The following is a 20,701-nucleotide window of genomic DNA, read 5'->3' as shown; positions in this document are numbered from 1 at the left end:
TCTGCGACTCGTGCAGGGTTAAGAATGTGGATCCTTTTGCATGTGACATTCCCATGGTTCTGTCTTTTTTGCTTTCTTTGGCCCACAGGGGCCTTCAAGTGGGTACCATTAAAGGTTACCTGGCGGCGCTGTCCATATTTAAGTGCTCGTCTGAAGAGTGTTCCTATTTTAAAATTCCTTTAATTGCTCAGTTTCTGAAAGGGCTCACTAATGTGTTCCCTCCGTCACCTTTCCAGGTGCCCGGTTGGGATTTGAACCTTGTTCTCAAGTTTCTGATGGCTGCTCCGTTTGAGCCTTTGCATTCATGCCCTATGAGACTGTTAACTCTCAAAACTGTATTTTTAGTTGCGGTCATCGACGCAGACGCCGAAGATTTTCCGATGCAGCACAGCTGTGGTGATTATTGTCATAGATATGGAATACGTCGTCGGACCATCGCATCGAAAGAACGTTACCAGGTAAGAGTAACTTGTTCTCCTGCTCTTATGGCACACCTTCAGTTTTGCCGGGTAGATCAGCATGTATTTGTAACCTGCCTCACGCAGCCTCCTTTTCATGGTCCCAAAGTTCATGCGTCGGCGTTGCACCTGCAGGGAGTAATCCGTGTATGCAGTTATATATGCTGATGCCCTTTGTATCATTCCACCCTTTCGGAAGTGCTCAAGGATTTTCTCCCGATCACGATAATTCAGGATTTTAGCTATCACCGGCCTGGGGGGGGGGGTTCCCCGGTGGTGGCTTCCTCATCGGGCTCTGTGCGCCCTTTCCACAGCAAACCCCTGAGTCAGCACCCCTCCGGTTATCTCCTGCAGCAGCATTGACTCAATGTACTCTGTAGGGTTGAGTCCCTCGGCCCCTTCTGGCAAACCCACGATTCGTATTTTATTCCTTCGGGACCGTCCCTCCGCCTCCTCCGCCCTACTCTCCAAGTTGCCCACACGTTGTACCAGAGCATGGAGTTAAGATTTGTGGGCAGCGCACGCCTCCGTATTCAGCGCCACCTCTTTTTCTAGGTCCCCTGTGCGTTCTGCCAATGCTCTGACGTCTTGCCGGAGGAGATTCACCTCCTCTTGTACTGCCCCAACTTTGAGCTCTAGTGCTACCTTCAGCTCGTTCATGGCCAGTCCTAGTTTGGTTTCCCAAGCCACTTTTAGGTCAGCAATCGCGGCCAGAATCTCTTGATCTTTGCCCATGGTGTCCGTGCCTCCAGCGAGGGTTTTGTCTTTGCTCCTGGCCCCTTCTGCCCCCGGAGGCGTCCCGGCGTATTCCTCGAGCGTGGGTTTCTTGCCTTTCATCCTGGGCAGTTTGTTGGTCATCTTGGTGTACCATGGAAACGTGTGCAGGCACTGCAGCGTGTGGCCTCTGGCCTTCGTTAGGTTAAGCTGTTTGTGGTACTCGGGACCGGGTGGGCCAAGCCAATGGAACTACCGAACTGCTCCCAGAGTGGGCAGTGTCTTCCCAAGTCTCCAGCCCCTGCCGGTGTGACTCCACAGGCACACACCCAAGTTCACATGGGTCTCTCCACGCATGAACACCAGCCCAGCACACGTTAGCAGTGAGCCCCGCCAAATGATTTTAGAGGTCTCAGCCAGGCACCCCTCGCTGTGCTCCTCTCTGTACTTCATGCATGGGCTAGAGGGTGTCTCCTACCTTTTGCCTCTATGCAACAGTTTCTCGGTGTCCACCTTGTCGGTCTACTTTATATTAGTGGGGCCTCACGCCGACTGCGTGTCCTGGAGGCCTGTGTTGGAGTTAATGCGGGTCCAGTGAACTACAGCTCTGCTCTGGCACACCACTTCAACCCGTGTCTTTGGTGCTGTGGTGATATACCTATGCTCTTATCTCTTGGGGCTGTTAGGTGCTCATCCCACTCTGCTGCTGCTGCATCTCGGGCCCATGAGGTGCCCAGTATCGATATAGATGTGGGTCTCGTTGCAGGGTGCAGTCCCACAGGCTCCAATGTCATCCCACACTTGGCGTCTGGCGCGCCCGGCACCCGTGCGAGGCACGATTGTTAAAGTACTTTATGTGCGCAGTGCCGGATTCCCCTGCTTCCGCAGCACGGCCCGCCGCCCGTGTTCTTATTGCAACAATGTTGCCCCCTCTCGAGCGTGGGGTCTGTATACGCTCCGAGAGGCTGTCGGGGGCTGATGCAGCGGGCCACGTCTCCCTTTACCTCCGTCCAGGAGAGAGTTGCCGGGTGACCGCTCCTTGTGTCAGTTCAGGCTGCACCTCCTCAAGCGATCCGTGCCAGGTAGAGTTATGCTGCTTTTACCTTACTGTGCCGGAGTACTGTCACAGAGTTGGGGGCACGGGGTGTTATGATTGCGTACCAGCGGTGCCTGTTGTCCTTTGTTTCGCAGCAGCATTCACCCTGGCGCTCCAATTTCACTGGCACTGCGCCATCCTCCGCATGCTTTGCTCCCTTCTTGCTGCGGGGGGCCAACTCAACGTCGCAGTCGTCCTTCGCCAGGTCGGGTGTATCTTCAATCCGAAATGGACGTGAAGAAAGTCTCCCTTCAGTTCATTACGCGCATCCTGTCTTCCTCCCCAGCATTGTATTCTCGTAGGTCGCATGCCCCGCGAGGTCCTTTGTTCCAGCGTCTGCTATTTTGTCCCATCAAGAGTCAGGCTTGTCAGACTCTTATCCGCCTAGTACTGGCCTCCAGCGCCACAGATCTTTTTCATTTTGTGCTTGTCAAATGCCCATGATATTCGTGAGCCCGTGGGCATGTTTCTGTTGTGCTTAGCAGATTTTAAGCAGGATTGCTTCCCAGGATTCGTGGCGGATCTGTAGGAGCCCCTCGGTAACACGACCTCTCACGCAGCCATGTAGCCACGCCCCCCCAGCACGATGGCATGGTTGACGGTGTCAAAGGCAGAGGAGAGATCAAGCAGGACGAGGACGCAAGGAGTATTAGAGTCAAGGTTGGAGAGCAGGTCTTCACGGATGTTCAGGAGAGCAGTTTTTTGCTTTTGGCAGCTCTGAAGCCAGACTGATGGTCATGAAGACAATCAACAGATTCAGTGTGGACATTACGCTGGGAGATAACCAGTTTCTGCAGGAGCTTGCCCAGGAAGGGAGTGATGGAGATTGGATAGTGGCTGGGCAGCTGGGGTTGGCAGTGGGTTTCTTAAGAAGAGGGTGCACAAGTGAGTGCTTCAGGGGGATGGGAAGACTCCAGTGGCAAAGGAGTGATTGCAGAAATCAGCCAGGGCAGGAGCCAGGGAGTCAATATGGCCCTTGATGGTTTTGGAGGAACAGCGGTGAACCTGTCCTTTCGACGAGACTTTCATAGATAGGACTTGTCTAGAAACCTTGTCTGTGGAGAACAGGGGAAATCCAGAGAAGGAGGGAGGAGAGGCGGCTGCAGAGCAGCCATAGGGAGAACAGGGAGTGGGGGGAGGGAGGGGACAGGAGGAGAGAGAAAGAGGACAGGATGTCCTGAGTTTTGGAGATCAAGTGAGACGCCAGTGCCGTACAGAGGGCCTGGGAGGGGACAGGAAATGCAGAGAGTGCGGACGGATTGGCAAGTTCCTTGCAGACTTTAAAGAGTTCAGCCGAGTTGTTTGATGCTGCAGAGACGCGGGCTTGGATATGCGCTCTCTTCTTGGTTAGGACAGAGAGCCGGTATTGCCTTTGCAGCAGGCGGCAGGCGGCAGGCCAGTTGTCAGAGGATGTATATGAAGCACACCATTTCCTCTCACTTCCCCTACACTTGCGTTTTATGGTTCTCCAGCATGGGGTCTGGCACGGATTCACATGCTCATGAATATTCCCCGTCGTAAGGCTGGGAATCCTCGGTAAAGAAAAAATCAGTTTCAGTTTAGTTTCTGAATTGTCTTTCTCCTAATAACCAATCACTGGTCTCTGGGTCATACTGCCCCCAGCCAATGACTGCCCTCTTCCTAAGCCCTCCTCTGGCAGCCATCTTCAGATTTTTACCGCACGTTCTAGTGTTGGGAGTCCTCGTGCTATAGCTCTCGAGCTGTTACTGCGTTTTGCGATTTTTCAAATAGTTTAATCTTATTTTTTCAGTCAATCGAGCCTCAAGCTCCACCGTTTCTACTTCCGATCAACGGGGACCCGTTTGGGAATTTTCTACGCCCCTCAAGGGCGAAGTTCTTGTCGAGTTTCGCTTCTTGGAAGATTCCGGAAGATCTTTGAGGCCTACCCCGCATGGACATGGCCCAGGACAAAGGAAACGCGATGCCCGGATCCAAGCTGTTTAGGAGCTGCCCTGGATGCGGATTGCAGAATGTCTTCAAGGAGGATGAGCATTCCAGATGCCTCTACTGCCTTCACGAAGACAAAACGCACGTGGAGAAGGACTGTGCGTTTTGCAAGAACATGTCGGAACGGACTATGAAGGATCAGCGTATCCGCCTCACCAACTGGCTGGACGGGAAGAGCCCAGCAGTAGGTGAGAAGAAGAAAGAAGTCTGAGTGCTCTTCTAAGAACTTTGAGGGCGCTCCGGCGACAGGGGCCCACCAAAAGGCAAAGCACTGCGGGCACCGGGAGCACCGATCGGTCGGGCTCCTCGGCTGCCAGACAGGGCGCAATTTCACTGACGCTATCAACCACGAGCCAACGCTCTGGCTCGGGGAAGAGTAAATCGGAGAACCCGGGTAAGCATCGGGAGAAGCCCTGCTCGATCCCGATGGAGACAGCCGAGGGGGAGCGAGGCGGTGACCCCCCTCCCCCCAAGGTGAAGGCCTCGGGCGCGCCCAAAGTCGCGAAGGTCCTGATTCACCCTGCTAAGGCCGCTATCGAGGGAGTCGTGGCGGCCCTCGCGAAGCCTGTGGTGGCTACCCCAGTGGAGGCGACCTCGGGGCCTAGAGTTTCCCTGCCACCGCGGAGGGAATCCTCTTTTCAGCCCATCGATAAGACCCCCATGAAACCCCGGGTGGAAAAAAGGGGGTGGGCAGGTGGCCATCACAGACACAGATACAGCCTCTGAAGAGGAGCTGGCTGGAGTCGCGAAGATCCTGAACAAGAAGTTTGGTCCCACGGGAGGGATCCTGACGAGGCGTACACAGAAAGTGACGGTGGTGCCGATGAGGAGCCCATGGAGGCGGAGGATTCCACTCCCCAACCGTCGCGCCCGTCGCAGCCGGTGCCTGGGCCACAAGACAACTCTGGAGCAATCTTGATGGCGATTCAGGCCTTGTGTACGGAGATGAGGACAAGGTTGCCCTTACCCCCAACGGACGATCCAGCTGAGCCTGGACCGTCGGGAAGCTCTCCAAGCAAGCAGAGGAGAACTCACCCCCCCACCCCCTCCCTTCCAGCCTTCATCTCCTTCTCCTGATCCGAGTGATGACACATACACGTAAACGGAGACGGCCACGACGGGGACGGATGACGACGGTGGTGACGACGGGATGGGCCTTCCATCACCACCTCCTCGGGGCTCCCCGCCCAACGAAATTGGTTCCTTCCATGCCATGATCGCCAGGGCATCCGAGCTCTTCCAGCTCTGCTCTGAGGAACAGAAGAAGGAAGGTTTCCTCTATCAACGGCGTGAGGCCAAGAGGAAGACGTTACTCTCGGTTCCTTTACTTGACGACATCTGGGACGAGGGGCTGTCGCTCCTGAAGAACCCTGCCAAGAGAGACCAGTACGAGAAGAAGTACTGGGTCCCGGATTCCGCCCCCCCCCCCGATATGCCTTAGGGCGCAGCCGACCCCGGATTCGGTCATCTCTGCGGCAGCCAAGAAGAAAGCGGCGGGGGCGACGGCTTCAACTTCGACCTCCCCGCCGGACGGCGAGGGGAAGAAACTGGACACCATGGGACGGCGTACCATCTCGTCGGCGGCGACGACAATCAAAGCGGCCAACGCCCTCGCGATTGTGGCCCGCTATGACAGGGAGCTGTGGTTTAAGATCGCCCCCCTGCTGGACTTACTCCCGGACGACAAGAGGGCTGTGTTAGGCAGAATCCTGTGCAGTTCCCTTAGGGAGCACTACAGAAGATTAAGACTACAGGTGAGAGCAATGAATCCCATTTGGTATCAGTCTGTACCACAAAGATTTAGTTGATAGCTGTGACTTATCTCAAGAGTGAGATGACCAGTATTCAGGGTTTACACATTAGGCCTACAGTACTTTGGGACAAGGAAATACTGACCAAAGCTTTGTATTAAAAAGTAGATATATATTTATTTTATACACTTCTAGTAAAACACATTTATCACAGTCCTCAAGCAAGTTAAAATTAAGTCAAGGAAAAATATACACACTCCCTAGTTAAATTGTAGACCAAGTGAACCAGAGTGAAAACTGAGCAAAACGGCACAGTGAACACTACACACAAGGGATGCTCTAACAATTTCTCACAAGGGAGGGGAAGCACAAGTTATAAGCACAAGTTATATAGAGATAGCTTCTTACACACCCTAGCAGCACTTCCCATAAGTTTGCGAACCAGTTTAAACAAGATAGTGCATCGGTATAGAATATACTTAAATGAAAACTGAGCAAAATGGCATTTCACAAGGTTTAGCAAAGGGAAGAAAAGGGTAGTTAGCAGAAGCACCAACACAATTTGAGTTGAGAATCAATCTAATGAAGGCAGATCTAAAAAATGTAGCCAGAGTCAATAGGCCTGTGCCAGAGTCAGGGCCCAGGAGCGAAATGTTCACGTAGCTTCAGTCATGGTTAATGATTTTGAAAAGGTGGATGCAGAAAGCGAAAGACAAGAGAGGGGCAGCCAACCCAACAGGTAGGTAAAGGATTTAAAACACCTTTAGTGCTACCGCAAAGAAAGGGTGGCCTGGCGGAACAATGTACCTTTTAAATGAAGAAGTGGCTCCTGCGGTGGCAGTTGTTCCTGGTAGTTCCTGCAGTTTGGGGGATCCAGTAGAGGAAGAGAGGCTCTCGTCGTGGAGGAAGGTTCGAGTTACTGCACTACCCAGGAATGAAACTAGCCGCGGTGCTGCCCGACGAATAAAAGGTATGCTCTTTTAAATCGCAGTCCGGGTGGACTGGTGCTTGGCTAGCTGGCCTTCGAGTACAGAGTACTGGTGATTCGACCAAGGTAGGTCCAGGAAGGCGATTGGCAAACTGGTTGGCCCCACCAGCTCAAGGGAAGAAGGCTTTTACAGAGGAAGATCTTCTCTCGTCGTGTGGAGAAAAGTGGTGAGACGCTGCAGCAGTGGTTCAGTCGTTGCAGATGTCTTTGGCTTCTCTCCTCTTCGGCTTCTTCGTTCCAGTGGCGACGTCTTGCTCTTCCAGTCCTCTGGACCCTGCTTTTATGCAAAAAGATCCCCATACAACCTAGCGTTCACTCAGAAAGTGGAGTGGTCATCTTGGCGGGAAACCCTCCAGCCTATCAGGATAGAGTGCGACATGGGTTGCAGAGGCAACCCTGTCCAGGGGTCCTACTCCCCCTCCCACACAACGGACCCACCCCAGACTCAGTGGCTGCCGAAAAGAGGGCTTCTTGGCAGAAGTCTGCCAAAAGGACGAACAAAGGATCCCCGACCTGGGATAGGAGTTTAGAGAAAGACACGAGAAATAAGTTATATTAAAGTTCTGGCAAATAAAACCTACCGGAGTAAAGTTAATATTAAAATACACCGGCGGTATGTTAGAGGCTGTCAGAAAAAGTGGTAGCCTCGAACAATGGGAAAATCCCATAAGGAAATATTTGCGGTCGAATATTTATGGTAGTAACCACTGCCACCAGCCAGAAACTTTAGAGAGAGGGACTGTACGGTAACCCCTCGAAAATGAACATGAGGGAAAAACTATTACCCCTTTCCAGTACCTCCATAGTAAGATGGGTTGTACTGGTTAAGTTCATAAAAATTGACTAGTAAAGTCAATTGGGACTTTACATGCCCTGGAAGACAGTAGTCCGTCCCAGGGTATGGAGTCTATGGTTGGGGGTCGCTACGACACCCGTGTCACTGCATGGAGGGTGCTGTGTAACACATGTGGATAAAGATGGTTCCTATGGGGTTGAGAAAATCCCATAGACATTAAACACAAAAATAGCCTAGAACACACATAGCAAAAATGCCTAAGAGTGGGAAAAAGAGTCTCACTCTTAGCAGGTAAAAAGAAACAAACCCTTCAAATCCAGCAAAGCTGCTGGGGGACTCTATAGGTAAGGGAAATTAGCCATAGACTGAGAATTCTCCCTAACAGGCTGAGGCCCTGGAGATCCTACAGGAAGGCGAGGTGGCGTCAGACCACGCCATAACGGTGGCCACAGACATTGCTGACAACGGTTTTCGCCAGATGGACAACAGCGTTTGCCTTCGCCGGCGTGGTTGTCTCGAGGCAACCAATTTCTGCCAAGACGTGCAGACCAGAGTCCTGGACATGCCTTTCGACGGGAACAACCTGTTTGGCAAGACAGTGGACGAGTCACTGCGGGCCATCAAGGCTGACACAGACGGCTCGGGCCTTGGGTGTTATACAACGACAACGGTCGCCCTTTCGGAACTCCGGAGGCAAGGCCGGTGCCAAGCAGGACTGAACCGGCCGTAGCGTTGGGCCCCCACCTGAGCACCCCAGTGGGAGGCCGGCTGGCGAAGTTAGTCAGCGTGTGGGAGTCCATCTCCACCGACGGATGGGTGCTAGATGCCTTGGCCCGCGGGCACACTCGAGTATCTAAAGAAGTGTCCCCGCATTCCACCCGTGGCCAGGAAGGAAAACCACGTCCCTCAACTGCTGCTGGAAGTAAGGACGATGCTGAAGAAAGGAGCCATTGAGCTCGTTCCAAAGAGGCTCCGGGGCTCCGGAGTGTACTCGCGATACTTCCTCATAAGAAAGAAGACCAGCGGCTGGCGACCCATCCTGGACCTTCGTCGTCTAAACAAGTACATCAAGTCCCAGAAGTTCAGGATGGACACCTTCCAGCACGTGCTGGGACAGCTGGAGGAAGGCGACTTCCTATCGTCGCTGGACCTGGAGGATGCCTGCTTTCACATCCCCATTCTAAAAGGACACCGAAAGTTTCTGAGATTCGTAGTCCAAGGGCGACACTATCAGTTCAAGGCCCTTCCCTTCGGATTGAAGTCGGCACCCAGGGTATTCACCAAGTGCCTGGCACCGGTGGTGGCGCAGCTGCGCCTACAGGGGATCCATGTCTACCCCTACCTGGACGATTGGCTCATCCGAGCAAAGACAAGAGAACTCGCCGTCGTGCACACAGCGAAGACTGTCCAACTGCTCACGGATCTGGGATTCTCGATCAACTTCGTGAAAAATCCCACTTGGTGCCGCTGCAAGTCGCCCTGTTCCTGGGAGCCAGGCTCGACACAGTGGCGCGATTGGCTTCTTCATCGGAGGAACGGACAAAGGCCATCCTGAGCAAGGTGCAACGGCTGTCGACCATGGACGTGGCCAGGGTGAGGTCCATCAAGTCCCTGCTCGGCATGATGTCCTCGTGCATCTACCTCGTGCGCTTGTGCAGGTTGCGGATGCGTCCACTGCAAGAGTTCCTCGATGCCCGTTGAATGCCGGCGGCGGGCAGCTTCGAAGACAGGATCTCGCTCAACGAGACCTTCCGCCAAGTGATCCGGTGGTGGGCTACACGCGCGCATCTGGCGGCGGGTATGGACTTCCAGACCCCGGCACATCAGGAGACGGTGACGACGGATGCCTCCCTGGAGGGATGGGGAGCACACACCGGAGATCTCCACGCAAGAGGCATTTGCCTCCCGGAGGAGAGGTCTCCACACATCAATGTCCTAGAGCTCTGAGTCGTGTTCTGGGCCCTCGGGTCGTTCCTCCCGTCCCTCAAGGGCAAGGTGGTAAGTATCTTCACCGACAACACCACCACGATGTTCTTCATCCGGAAGCAGGGAGGCACCAGATCCCCAGCCCTATCCAAGGAATCCCAGGATCTGTGGCACTGGGCCATCGCCCAAGGGATGTCTCTGGTACCCTTCCATCTGGCAGGAATAAAGAACACCATCACCAACTCGCTCAGCAGAGGCTTGTGCCACGAGTGGGAACTGCGTCAGGATCAAGTGGATCTACTTTTCCAACGATGGGGCAATCCCCAGATCGACCTATTCGCGACGGTGACGAACACCAAGTGCCAGAGGTTCGCTAGCAGGTTTCCCCAGCCGGGGAGCAAGGGCGATGCCTCATTCCCCTGGGATGGCCTGTTTTGTATGCGTTCCCACCGTTGCCGTTGCTGCTGCGACTCATCAACAAACTCAGACGGTCCCGGTGCAGGATGATCCTCATTGCACCGGCGTGTCCGAGGCAGATCTGGTTCCCAGACCTTCTGGACATGTCAGCGAAGCCCCCCCACCCCCCCAGTCAAACTGCCGACAGATGCGGATCTCCTCGCCAGAGAAGGAGGCGCCATCCTCCACCACGACCCGGGGTCGCTGAACTTGCAGGCTTGGCTCCTGCAGCACTAGAGTTTGGAGGGTACGATATGCCGGCGGACTGCAAGGACGTGCTTGCAAAGGCCAGGGCGTCCTCAACTCTCGTGCTATGGACACAAATGGAAGAGGTTCTCTGTCTGGTGCCGTGCACGGAAGATTAACCCTCTGTGGATTACGGCTCCTCAAGTGCTGCCGTACCTGCTGTCACTGGCCAAGGCGGGGCTAGCTCATGCCTCCATCAAGATACATCTAGCGGCGATTTCCGGCTACACCAGAACTCCGGGGTGATCATCTCTGTGTCTCATTGCCTGGTGAAGGAGTTTATGAAGGGACTATTCCGATCATTCCCGCCGGTGAAGGCTCCGGCCCAGGCGTGGGAGCTCAACGCGGTGCTGAGCAGGCTCATGGGGCCGCCATTCGAGCCTCTGCATTCGGCACCGTTGAAGTTCCTATCGTGGAAGACAGCGTTTCTTGTGGCCATCACCTCCGCACGACGAGTGGGAGTGATCCAGGCCCTCTCCTGCAAACCACCCTACCTGACATTCCACGAGACGAGGGTGGTGCTGAGGATGCACCCCTCCTTCATGCCCAAGGTGCCGTCGGACTTCCATCTCAACGAGCCCTTGGTGTTGTTACCTGTTTACTTCCCGTTGCCTTCGTTGTCGGCCGAGAGAACTTTGCACTCGCTGGCTGTGGCTAGAGCGCTGAAGTTCTACGTGGACCGCACGAAGAGTTTTCGGAAGACATCACAGCTGTTTGTGAACTTTGGACCGGTGAACCAAGGGAAGGCCCTCTCGAAGGCTTCCATTTCCAGATGGCTCTCCGGCTGCATCATGCACCGTCGTTGGTTGGCAAACCGACAGTTGCCCGGCCGTCCGAGAGCCCATTCAACCAGAGCGATCACTGCTACCACGGCGTTCCTGTCTGGTGTGCCCTTGCTGGACATCTGCAGGGCTGCTATGTGGAGGTCGACGCACACCTTCACGAGATTCTACTGCATCGACCGGGAATCCTGGAGGAGTTCAGAGTCGGCCAGGCAGTGCTGCGCAACCTGTTCGCCTGAAGGTGGGCCTGGTGAGGGGGTAAGAGATGCTTAATGTTGAGTTAATGCAAATGCTTAATGTTGAGCCTTGCCACCTCCCGTGGTTGTGTATATGTGTACTGCTATGTATTCTTGTATTCATGAGCATGTGAATCCATGCCAGACCCCATGCTGGATAAGGAACAAGTTACTTACCTGTAATTTTTGTTCTCCAGCATGGGTCTGGCATGGATCCACATGCAAACCCTCCCTCCAACCCCTCTGCGGCTCTTCTCTTGGTCCTACTGCCACTTTACGTGCTACCAAATCTGAAGATGGCTGCCAGAGGAGGGGCTTGGGTAGAGGGCAGTCATTGGCTGGGGGCAGTACGACCCAGATACCAGTGATTGGTTATTAGGAGAAAGACAGTTCAGAAACTAAACTGAAACTGATTTTTTCTTTACCGATAATTCCCAGCCTGACGACAGGGAATATTCATGAGCATGTGAATCCATGCCAGACCCATGCTGGAGAATAACAGTTACAGGTAAGTAACTTGTTCCGTCGTACCAAGAGTTGCACTTGGCTTTGGGCTTCAGGCGGATTCTCATGACGGGAGCAAGGATATCAAGAGTATCAAATAGCAGAGTGGAGTGCGGAGAGGGCTGTGTCAGGGTGATCGTCAGCCAAAGGGGGAGGGAGGGTGAGAAGGTGGCGACGAAAGCCTCAGCAGACACGCGCTTCATGAGTCGGATGACTGAGCAGATGGGTGGCAGTGATGGAGGTGGCTTTGCCTGAGGGGTACGGAGGGTGAGGGTGAAAAACAGTCAGCCATTTCTGTTATGCTACTGAAACAGGGAGCATGGAGAGCTTTGGTGGGAACATGGCTGTCCAATTTAGAGGTGTTGTCATTGAAAATGCAGGAAAGGAGCTGCTTGTGTAAGCAGCACCATTATAGTGCTGATATGGGATATGTGATTTGATTGATGAATTGACAGGTTGACGAGAACAGTGTTGACTGGACCAGTCCTGCCAGTTACAGTAATAGCCGTAGGGTTCCTGAAGATCTATGGGTTTGGTTCATAGAATATGTTCCACGGTCTAGCTTTCCCCTTAGCTAGATTCCCGTCTGTATTACTTTCTTTTTTTAATATATTTTTTTTTCCAGTGATGCCTTCATTGGGACCTGGTTCTCATAGGTCCACCCAACCTATTGAATGCGGTTGTCTGTACTGTAGATCTATGAATCAATACTGTATTCTTTGATATTCCTTCTTTATACTCTCCAGTTTTATTTCAAACTGTGGATGCTGTGCACCACAAAGCTGCTTGCATCTGTGGGTCAGTGGATGTTGTCTAAGTCTGCAGGCTTTTGCTTGTTTTACTCTCTGCTGTTCACAGAGGCTTTTCTTCAAGGGGTCCGGAACTTTTCCCATATATTTTAATTGCATTTGATTTTTACATTGCATTGCCCCAGGACTGAGTTCTTGGAACCCTCTTTGATTCAAGGATATTCACCTCATGATTACTACATCACAAGGCGGTATGGGCCCTATGGCTAGCACCTTTGCTTAGCTCCTTAAGCATCACATGTTTTGTTTTTTCTTTCAATTCCGGACCCAATCATACAGAATGGAATTGTAGCGGGTTCGACCCAACCCCGCACACCCCATTGGCTCATTTTAGCTGGCTGTGCAATGCTTTCTGGACAGTACAGCAGGAAGTTTGTATTTAATGCTTGCTTGGTACATCTTCATGTAAGTAATGAATGCAACAAGGAATATTGACAAGGAGTTCATGTCCTGATTTTGATGGAATTACCCCCAAAAAACGAATACAAGTTATGTTTAAAAATAAAATTCAAACAGCCAAGAGAAAATATGGTAAATCGACCAAAATAAACTCAGTCTTTTGTACCTCGATTTATATATATTTTTCCTTTTATTTAAAATAATAATAAATGTTCAGTCACGCACATCGGATTTTGATTACTTGTAATCGTCATTACTCAGTCCTGGTCTTCCTTGTCACAGTGCTACATTCCTTACCTCCTTTCTCCGACCTATACGGCTTGTTAACTTTAGGTGTTGGGCAGTGACTGTTGGAGTGGTTAGTTTAAAGAATGAGATGCAGACACGGAGAACTCATATGTTTGGTTATAAACCTTTATTCAAAATAAAAGGGGTTGGAAAAAGGTCTCACTCTCTGTACTCTTATTTCCCTACCTCAACCAAAACTTAGTCCATTGTGAAGGCATCATGAAGGAGGACGCAGACAACAGATTCATAACAATCAATTTTATTGATTTTAAATGTCAGGATGGGAAAAGGTATAACTTTCCCTATGCTAAGGTGGGGTTTCCCTACCTAAATAAAACCAAGGAAAGTCTGAGTCCAAGAGTTCAACTTGTTCTCCTTTTGTATCCAAACCCTATACTTGCCCTCACAACTATAATTGTACAATGTGTAGGGATGTCAGCAACCAAAAAGAAAACCATCTTTAACACAAAGTTCTGAGCTTCTTCTAGCTTGCAGCTCTCCTTCCCCAAGTGTAAAACGGTTCCACAAGAAAAGTCTCAAAGTTTCCTTTCTTAGATTTAGGATGCAATATTCGTATTCCCCCCCCCCAGCACTTGTCTGCACTTACCTTGCACTTGCCACCAGCTGGCCCTATTTATTTATTATTTTATTTCTATTCTACTTATTTGTACTGCACTGCCCCCCCCTCCCCCTTCCCCTTGCACTTTTTCCCCTTCCCCCTTTCCCTGCACTTGCGCGGTCTGAATGACACCTGGCCTAGTAGGATCGTTGTCTGTCTTCCCCTTGTTCCCCCCTCCCTGCCTCGTCACGCTTGAAACACTTGTGTATAGGCGCGTTACAAATGCCATATATCATATCATATATCATATCATTCAGGTCTCTGGGTTCCCTTCCCCAAGTTCCAAGTCACGTAGTTCAAATAACATTGAAATGAAATGCTCCTGGGTAGGACTCGGGGTTCCCTTCCCCAAGTTTCAAGTGACACAGTTCAATAAATATTGTTTCAAATGTTGGTTTAGATAGTTTGCGTACATGTTGAAAATGTTACTGTAAATCCGGTTTCCGTATCCTTTGTGTGTTCTTTAATGTCGCATTAGAGTTCAGCACATTGTGGTTTATTAAGAATTATATTCCTTTTAGCACTTCAACAAATAATTATTGACTTGTAATGTTCATTCAACGCTTCAACACACAATGGCGTGCTTGAATGTAAAGTTTCTTTCCTCTTTTTGGTTTCCAAAGGTTTTAATTTGGTTGGTAGCAAGGTTTTAATTCAGGTTGCTATTCAATAGTTAGCATCTGACTTATGGTTCATTTTCACTTCATCTGTATTTTGTTAGTTTCACTTTAATTGTATAGTTCAATGGTCTGAGACCTTCGAAAATGTGTTTCTCGTCACATGCGACCGCTCCGCTTAAAAGTATTCCTCATCTGTTTGATGATTGACAGTGAAAGGAATCGAAGATTTATAAAAACATGCTATTCCGAGGGACGCAACCACTCCGATACACAATATTCAGAAAATAAAGTGTTCACACACACGAACAGTGTTTCTCAATCACCAGAAACTCACCTGTCGCTTTTAAGAGTTTGTGCTGCATTGCGGATCACAGTGCCTTCTGCCTTTAGTGTAAGGGCTCCGATTCCTGCCTCTCAGACACTCCTGTGATGTCCTCCACCACAGGGGAACAAGCATTTCGAGCTGAAAGGAAAGGGACAGCCTTCCTGTACGGATCCCTTCTCCTTCTATCTGCTCCAGGGAGTTCCAACTCCCATGCCACACTGTAAGTTTCTCCGCTGCCTGCACCGGCCTCTTGGTCATTCTCCTGTCGTTTCCCTTTGCCACTGGGTTGGGTTTCCATTTATACACCTGCAGCCCTTCAAACAGGGTCCAGGTGTGGATAACCAATCAGCCTGGCATCGCCATAATTAAGAGACATGCCTGACCTTCACTGCTCTTAGTAGGCAACTTCCGCATCCCAATACTAGAGTGGTAAAGGAGCATAGTCTTCACTGCTCTTAGTTGCCTCTTCTTCATTCCAGTACTGTCAAGTATCAACTGTGGAGAAATGAGGGGAGCTGGTTTACAACAACCCAAAAGGCTTGTTGAGGAAGGATTGGGATGGTTGTCGCTAGGGAAAGGTGGAAACCATGTCTCGCCCAAGGGCACACCACACCCAGTCCCCAAGGACCCTCCACTCAGGTGATCTCCCTCGTTTCTCTGCCTCCAGGTGCCCTGCCAGGTTTCGTTCACCTTTAATATGACTTTGCTCAGAGATTGTATGACGTATTCTTCTGCCAGCTCTTCCTTATGTGGTCTGCTTTATACACTTTCAAACTTGACTGTTCCTGGTATGCTCTCCTGCTGGGGCTTTTTTATGTGACTTGCTTTACACACACATACACACACTTGTCTGTGCCTTTTATACTCTCATGCCAGGACTTTTAATGCGATTGACTTTTCACACTTGCAAACTGGACTGTGCCTGCTATAATCTCCTGCCAGGTTTTTTTCATGTGATTTTACTTTACTCCAGGGTCAGGATCCAATAGCGATGACCTTTCCTTGGCCACCTGTGCAGAGGATCTAACGTGTCTAGGAGTGAGAATACCCTTGGGCTTCTCACACTGTCCAATATCAAGCTGTTCAAAAATAAGATGTCCTGTGTCCAAAGTCCTATCCTAGTCCTCACATTCTAAAAGTAACTCTAAGGTGCTATGGGTAATGTCTTGGGTCTGGGAAAGTGCACAATTGTTAAAGTTCACCAAAAGGGATAACCCAAACCAAAAGGCTCCCCCTGTGATAGTGTTCACAGTTCCTGGGAATGTCTCCCTTCCCTATGTTCCTTTCCAGCAAAACAAAGTTCAACACGATAAATAAATGTCATACAACTCCAAAAGATTACTACCTCCTCTTGACATTTGCAATTTACTTTACAGTTTTGACTTTGCCAGGCCTACTTCCCAGCCAGGACTTTCTTAGCCAGTTAGATCATGTTCACAGCTCCTGGGAATGGCTCACTTCCCTTGGATTCTCTTCAACATACTCCAAACTCCCAAGAGCATCCATCTTCATTAGAGTTCTTTGGTCAACAAACAAAACACTTCATAGGATACCTGGTGTACTTCCCTGCCAGGTTTCGGTCACCTTTAATATGACTTTGCTCAGAGATTGTACGACGTATTCTTCTGCCAGCTCTTCCTTATGTGGTCTGCTTTATACACTTTCAAACTTGACTGTCCTGGTATGCTCGCCTGCTGAGGCTTTTTTATGTGACTTGCTACACACACACACGCGCACGCGCACGCACGCACACGCCCGCGCGCACGCCCACACACCACACACCACACACACCACACACACACACACTTTATACTCTCATGCCAGGACTTTTAATTCGATTTACTTTTCACACTTGCAAACTGGACTGTGCCTGCTATAATCTCCTGCCAGGTTTCTTTCATGTGATTTTACTTTGCTCATTTGCACACTTGTATGTTTCTCGCCTTGATTCTATCGGTCTTTTGGATCTGTCACTATTCCAAGACAATATTTCTTTGATTTAGAAAGTGTCATTGTTGCCACATGTCCTGGAGCGACGTGCACTTCCTGTTTCTGAGCAGTGCTCCTCTGTGCAGGTGATCTGGAGGGCGATGTGGCTTTACTTCCCCGGCTTCTACCTCAGGTTCTGCGTGGCTCCCTTCTCGCTGCTAAACAGCGGGGCTCCCACTTCTGCTTTTCATTGCTACTGTTCGTTCCCACTTGAGCGGCCTCCTCTTCTCTAGGCTCTCTGGGACCAGGCCTAGCCAGTCTGTCTTCTGTCTGCTTTGCATTCCGCAGGCTTGTTCGCGCCTTGGTTCTTCATGCTGGGAGTGTGCTTCCGGTCTCCTGCCACACCTCCCAGGTGGAGGTTTTGCTGTCTCTGCTGCTCCACGAGCTGCTCTCCTCTCCTCCCTCAAATCTGATTGAAACTTACTTCTCCGGCCTCTCTTTAGTTGTGGATGGGGTCAGAAACCACACCAGCCAGTCGTGCATACAGTTGCCATTTATCACAAAGATTAGCTCCCATATATCTATAAAGATTGGCACAAGGGAGGGGAGGATAACTTAAATCCCTGTCTAGGGATTGCCTGCCCTCTTAAGGGGGGGGTGGGAGGTTTACCCCAGCGGTATCCAACTTGCTGTGTCCTCTAGTGGGTATTAAACTTAGCAGGCTCACCTCCCAAGTCCCAGAGGGGTTGGCTCCCTGTTGGGGAGAGGGGACGAATTCCCTGGACTCAATACACTGCAGAAAAAAGGGTAGGTCAAGCAGTGTTCTTCTCCGACAGAAAAACTATTCTTATGACTTGGACATTTCAATAGGCACCTCCTTTAGAGAGATGCTTTAATTTTACGTTGCAGCTGTGTGCAGGAGAGAGTGGTGGGCTGTCCACTCTTCCCCATACCACAGATGTCCAAAATAGTGAGCTTCATATAGCATTGCTTCATATGATTTTTGGTTTTACAAGGGGAATATAACGTTGGTGTGTGCAATCTGTGCATTGAGTAATGCACCCATGCCTTGGAGATGATTTTGTTTTCACAGAATATTACTATTTTGTGGGCGACTGGATGTGGGAGACGGCGAATGGGGGACCAGCTTGTGTCTAGGTTTGCTGATTTATTATATTCTGATCAGAACTGAACAAAGGAGCATGTTTATTCTTTCAATTTTGTTATAGGTTTTATGTATTTATTCTCATAGCATTTTGTCATGTTGAGGTTATGAAGCATCACTTTTATCCCAGATGGTAAAGTTCATGATCAGGATGTGGAGGATTTCTTTCTGTAAATGGATGTGCGTAAAACTGTACTTTCCTTGAGCAGCGCACAACTTAGTTGTGATTCTAGTATACTTTCTCATACATCAGTTTAAAAAACTCATGAATAATAATGCATGACTTCTAAGAATCGAATTATGTATAGATGGAAGGGAGAATGGTGTCAATTTCTTCAGGGAGTAAACAAAGTGCTAATGGGTGGGTTCTGCCAAAGCTGCCGATATCCCTGCCCTGTGTTTTGAGAATTTCAGTTTAATTTTGTTTATTTTTCTAGTTCTCGGATTGCCATTGGAATAGTTCATTTTTTTTTCCTTTTTCTTTTGTTTTTTTTTAACTATCTAACCTCTTCTTCTTATATTATCTTTTAGAATAAGGTAGCAGGAAGACCAAAACCGAAGATTCCTCCTACGCCTTCTTCTGCAGTAAAGTTGGCTGCTAACCGTTCTACTGCAGGAGCACGCAGGAGAAGAACGCGATGCCGCAAATGCGAGGCCTGTCTGCGCACAGAATGTGGCGAGTGTCATTTCTGCAAAGATATGAAAAAGTTTGGAGGACCTGGAAGGATGAAACAGTCCTGCATCATGAGGCAGTGCATCGCTGTAAGTATTTTTAGGAAACAGTTTCTGGCTTTGTGATCATTCCCTGTAAAGAAGAGTGCAGGTCTCCATTACTTCTCAATGTAATAAGTATTTGTTCAGAGTTTGAATGTATTCCTATAAGGCCTCATTTAAGCACCGCGTCACATAGTATTGCAGTACAGCATAGTGAAACCTTAATTTGTATCTTTTTATTTACTTTTATGAGGGGTATTCCTGTCAGACTACCACTAAATTGTGTTTGCAATAACATGTAAGGCTCCATGAGTCAACACACTTAACTCTCTCAGCCATTGCTCTGGTTGCAGTAGTTGGGAGCTGAAATGAATCTGCCACTGCATGGGACATTTTCACTTTTTGCAACTTTCCCTCCATTGAGGTCTATGAAGCCATCAGAGTACTTCTTATGGATCATAAAGCTATGTTTGGGGCTAGTGTGGTCTTTTCAGCCTCACTAACCTGCACAACTCAAATTTTAGCTCTCGTATGTATAATTAGCCGTCAGTGCTTATGATGGAGGAGGCTCCATTTAAATTTTGCAACCGAAGGTTTCCCTGGAAGGCATGGTCTCAAGAGAGACACAGACGTAAGTGTTATATTTTCAAAATCTTTATTTACTACAATGCTGGGGTTGGTGTAACACCTAACTGGACTAAATTCTTAAGGGATGGTTCCCTCAACTCCTGTTTCTAAGGGCCGTCTATGTCTGAAAGTCCCAAAACAAAATCTGCCTGTCTAAACCTATCCTTACCTCCGACTCTCTGATAAAATGTGATAGGAAGTCTCTTTAAAGGAAAATAGTGATTCAAATAGAAATATATGCCTAAGCTGGTTTCGGGTGGTCTTCTCACCAGGTGTGGCTTGGTTAGTGTCATCAAAGTTTAGCAAATCAAAAAGAAATTGGTAATTAGTTAATTTCCACAAAGTATGTATACTCTGTTCAACAATTCCGAATGTTTTTAATTCCTGGGGATTCCCTTCCCAAGCTTCACTCCTTCCAATTTTCAAATTAAACACAAATAAAACAGTTTCTTCTAGGTTTTTCAGGGTTCCCTTCCCCAAGCGTATGCCTCCTTGGTTCACCAAATAAAAGTTCACCTTTTATTAGGCCTCTTAGGGTTTCCTTCCCCCAAGCGCAGGCCCTTTCAATTCCCCAACATGAGTCCAGTTTCAAACACAAAATCTCAACTTGTCAAGATGTGCCTTTCTCTTATTTACAGTTCCTTTCACACACAACCTACTTATGGGGGTAATACAGGAGACTTGCGAAAACGCTAGGTTCTTGGCTCGTCCTAAGCACGACCATTCACTCAGCTGTGCTCACTTGCACCTTCTTTGTCTTGCTTTCTCTGTTTGTCATGGCCCTGGCACCTTCCCTTTGGGTTTTCTTTACTGTGCCTCTTGCACATTCCTTTCTTTGTTTTCGTGCACCCATGCACCTGTTCTTTCCTTTCCGTGCATCTTGCACATTTGTTTCGTTCACCGGTGCTCACTTGCACCTTCACTTCACTTTTGAGTCACTCACACCCTTCTCATTTATTTTCAAGCCTTTTCTCTTCCCATTCTGCTCTCTGTGCCTTTCTCTTGCTTTCTGCTATCTTTCTTGCTTTCTCTGAGTTTTTCTCGCTTTCCCCTTTGAAACTCACTGGGTTGCATTGCACTAGCGAGTGGTCCTCTCGGGGCATATGGAATCGAGGTCAGGGTCTCACCACCTGCCCCTCGGACCCCTTGAGATCGTTGCATGTCCCAAGGGAACAAGCACTCCTTCACACACCGCCAGCAGCACACGGGCTGCCTCAAACAAACTCCATGGAGACACGTCTCCCTAGCCACACTGCAGCCTCTCTCAGGCGCCGGGCCAGCGTCA

The 20,701-nt window shown here is 49.7% G+C and overlaps 1 protein-coding gene across 8 annotated transcripts in view; it reads left to right on the top strand.

Moving 5' to 3' along the window:
- The window catches only part of KDM2B (lysine demethylase 2B), a 1,898,564-nt gene that overhangs the window by 1,334,281 nt on the left and 543,582 nt on the right, over nt 1-20,701 (top strand). For all 8 annotated transcript variants that reach the window (XM_069619581.1, XM_069619583.1, XM_069619582.1 and 5 more), the window contains exon 13: nt 18,607-18,837. In XM_069619581.1, the coding sequence (XP_069475682.1) occupies nt 18,607-18,837 (231 nt within the window). The remainder of the gene's footprint in view (nt 1-18,606; nt 18,838-20,701) is intronic.

Source organism: Ambystoma mexicanum, chromosome 10 (assembly GCF_040938575.1).
Source record: "Ambystoma mexicanum isolate Mex_15411 chromosome 10, UKY_AmexF1_1, whole genome shotgun sequence".
In the NCBI taxonomy this organism is placed as follows: Eukaryota; Metazoa; Chordata; class Amphibia; order Caudata; family Ambystomatidae; genus Ambystoma; species Ambystoma mexicanum.
The sequence above is the reverse complement of the archived record's forward strand: the minus strand, read 5'-3'. Positions and strand labels throughout refer to the sequence as shown.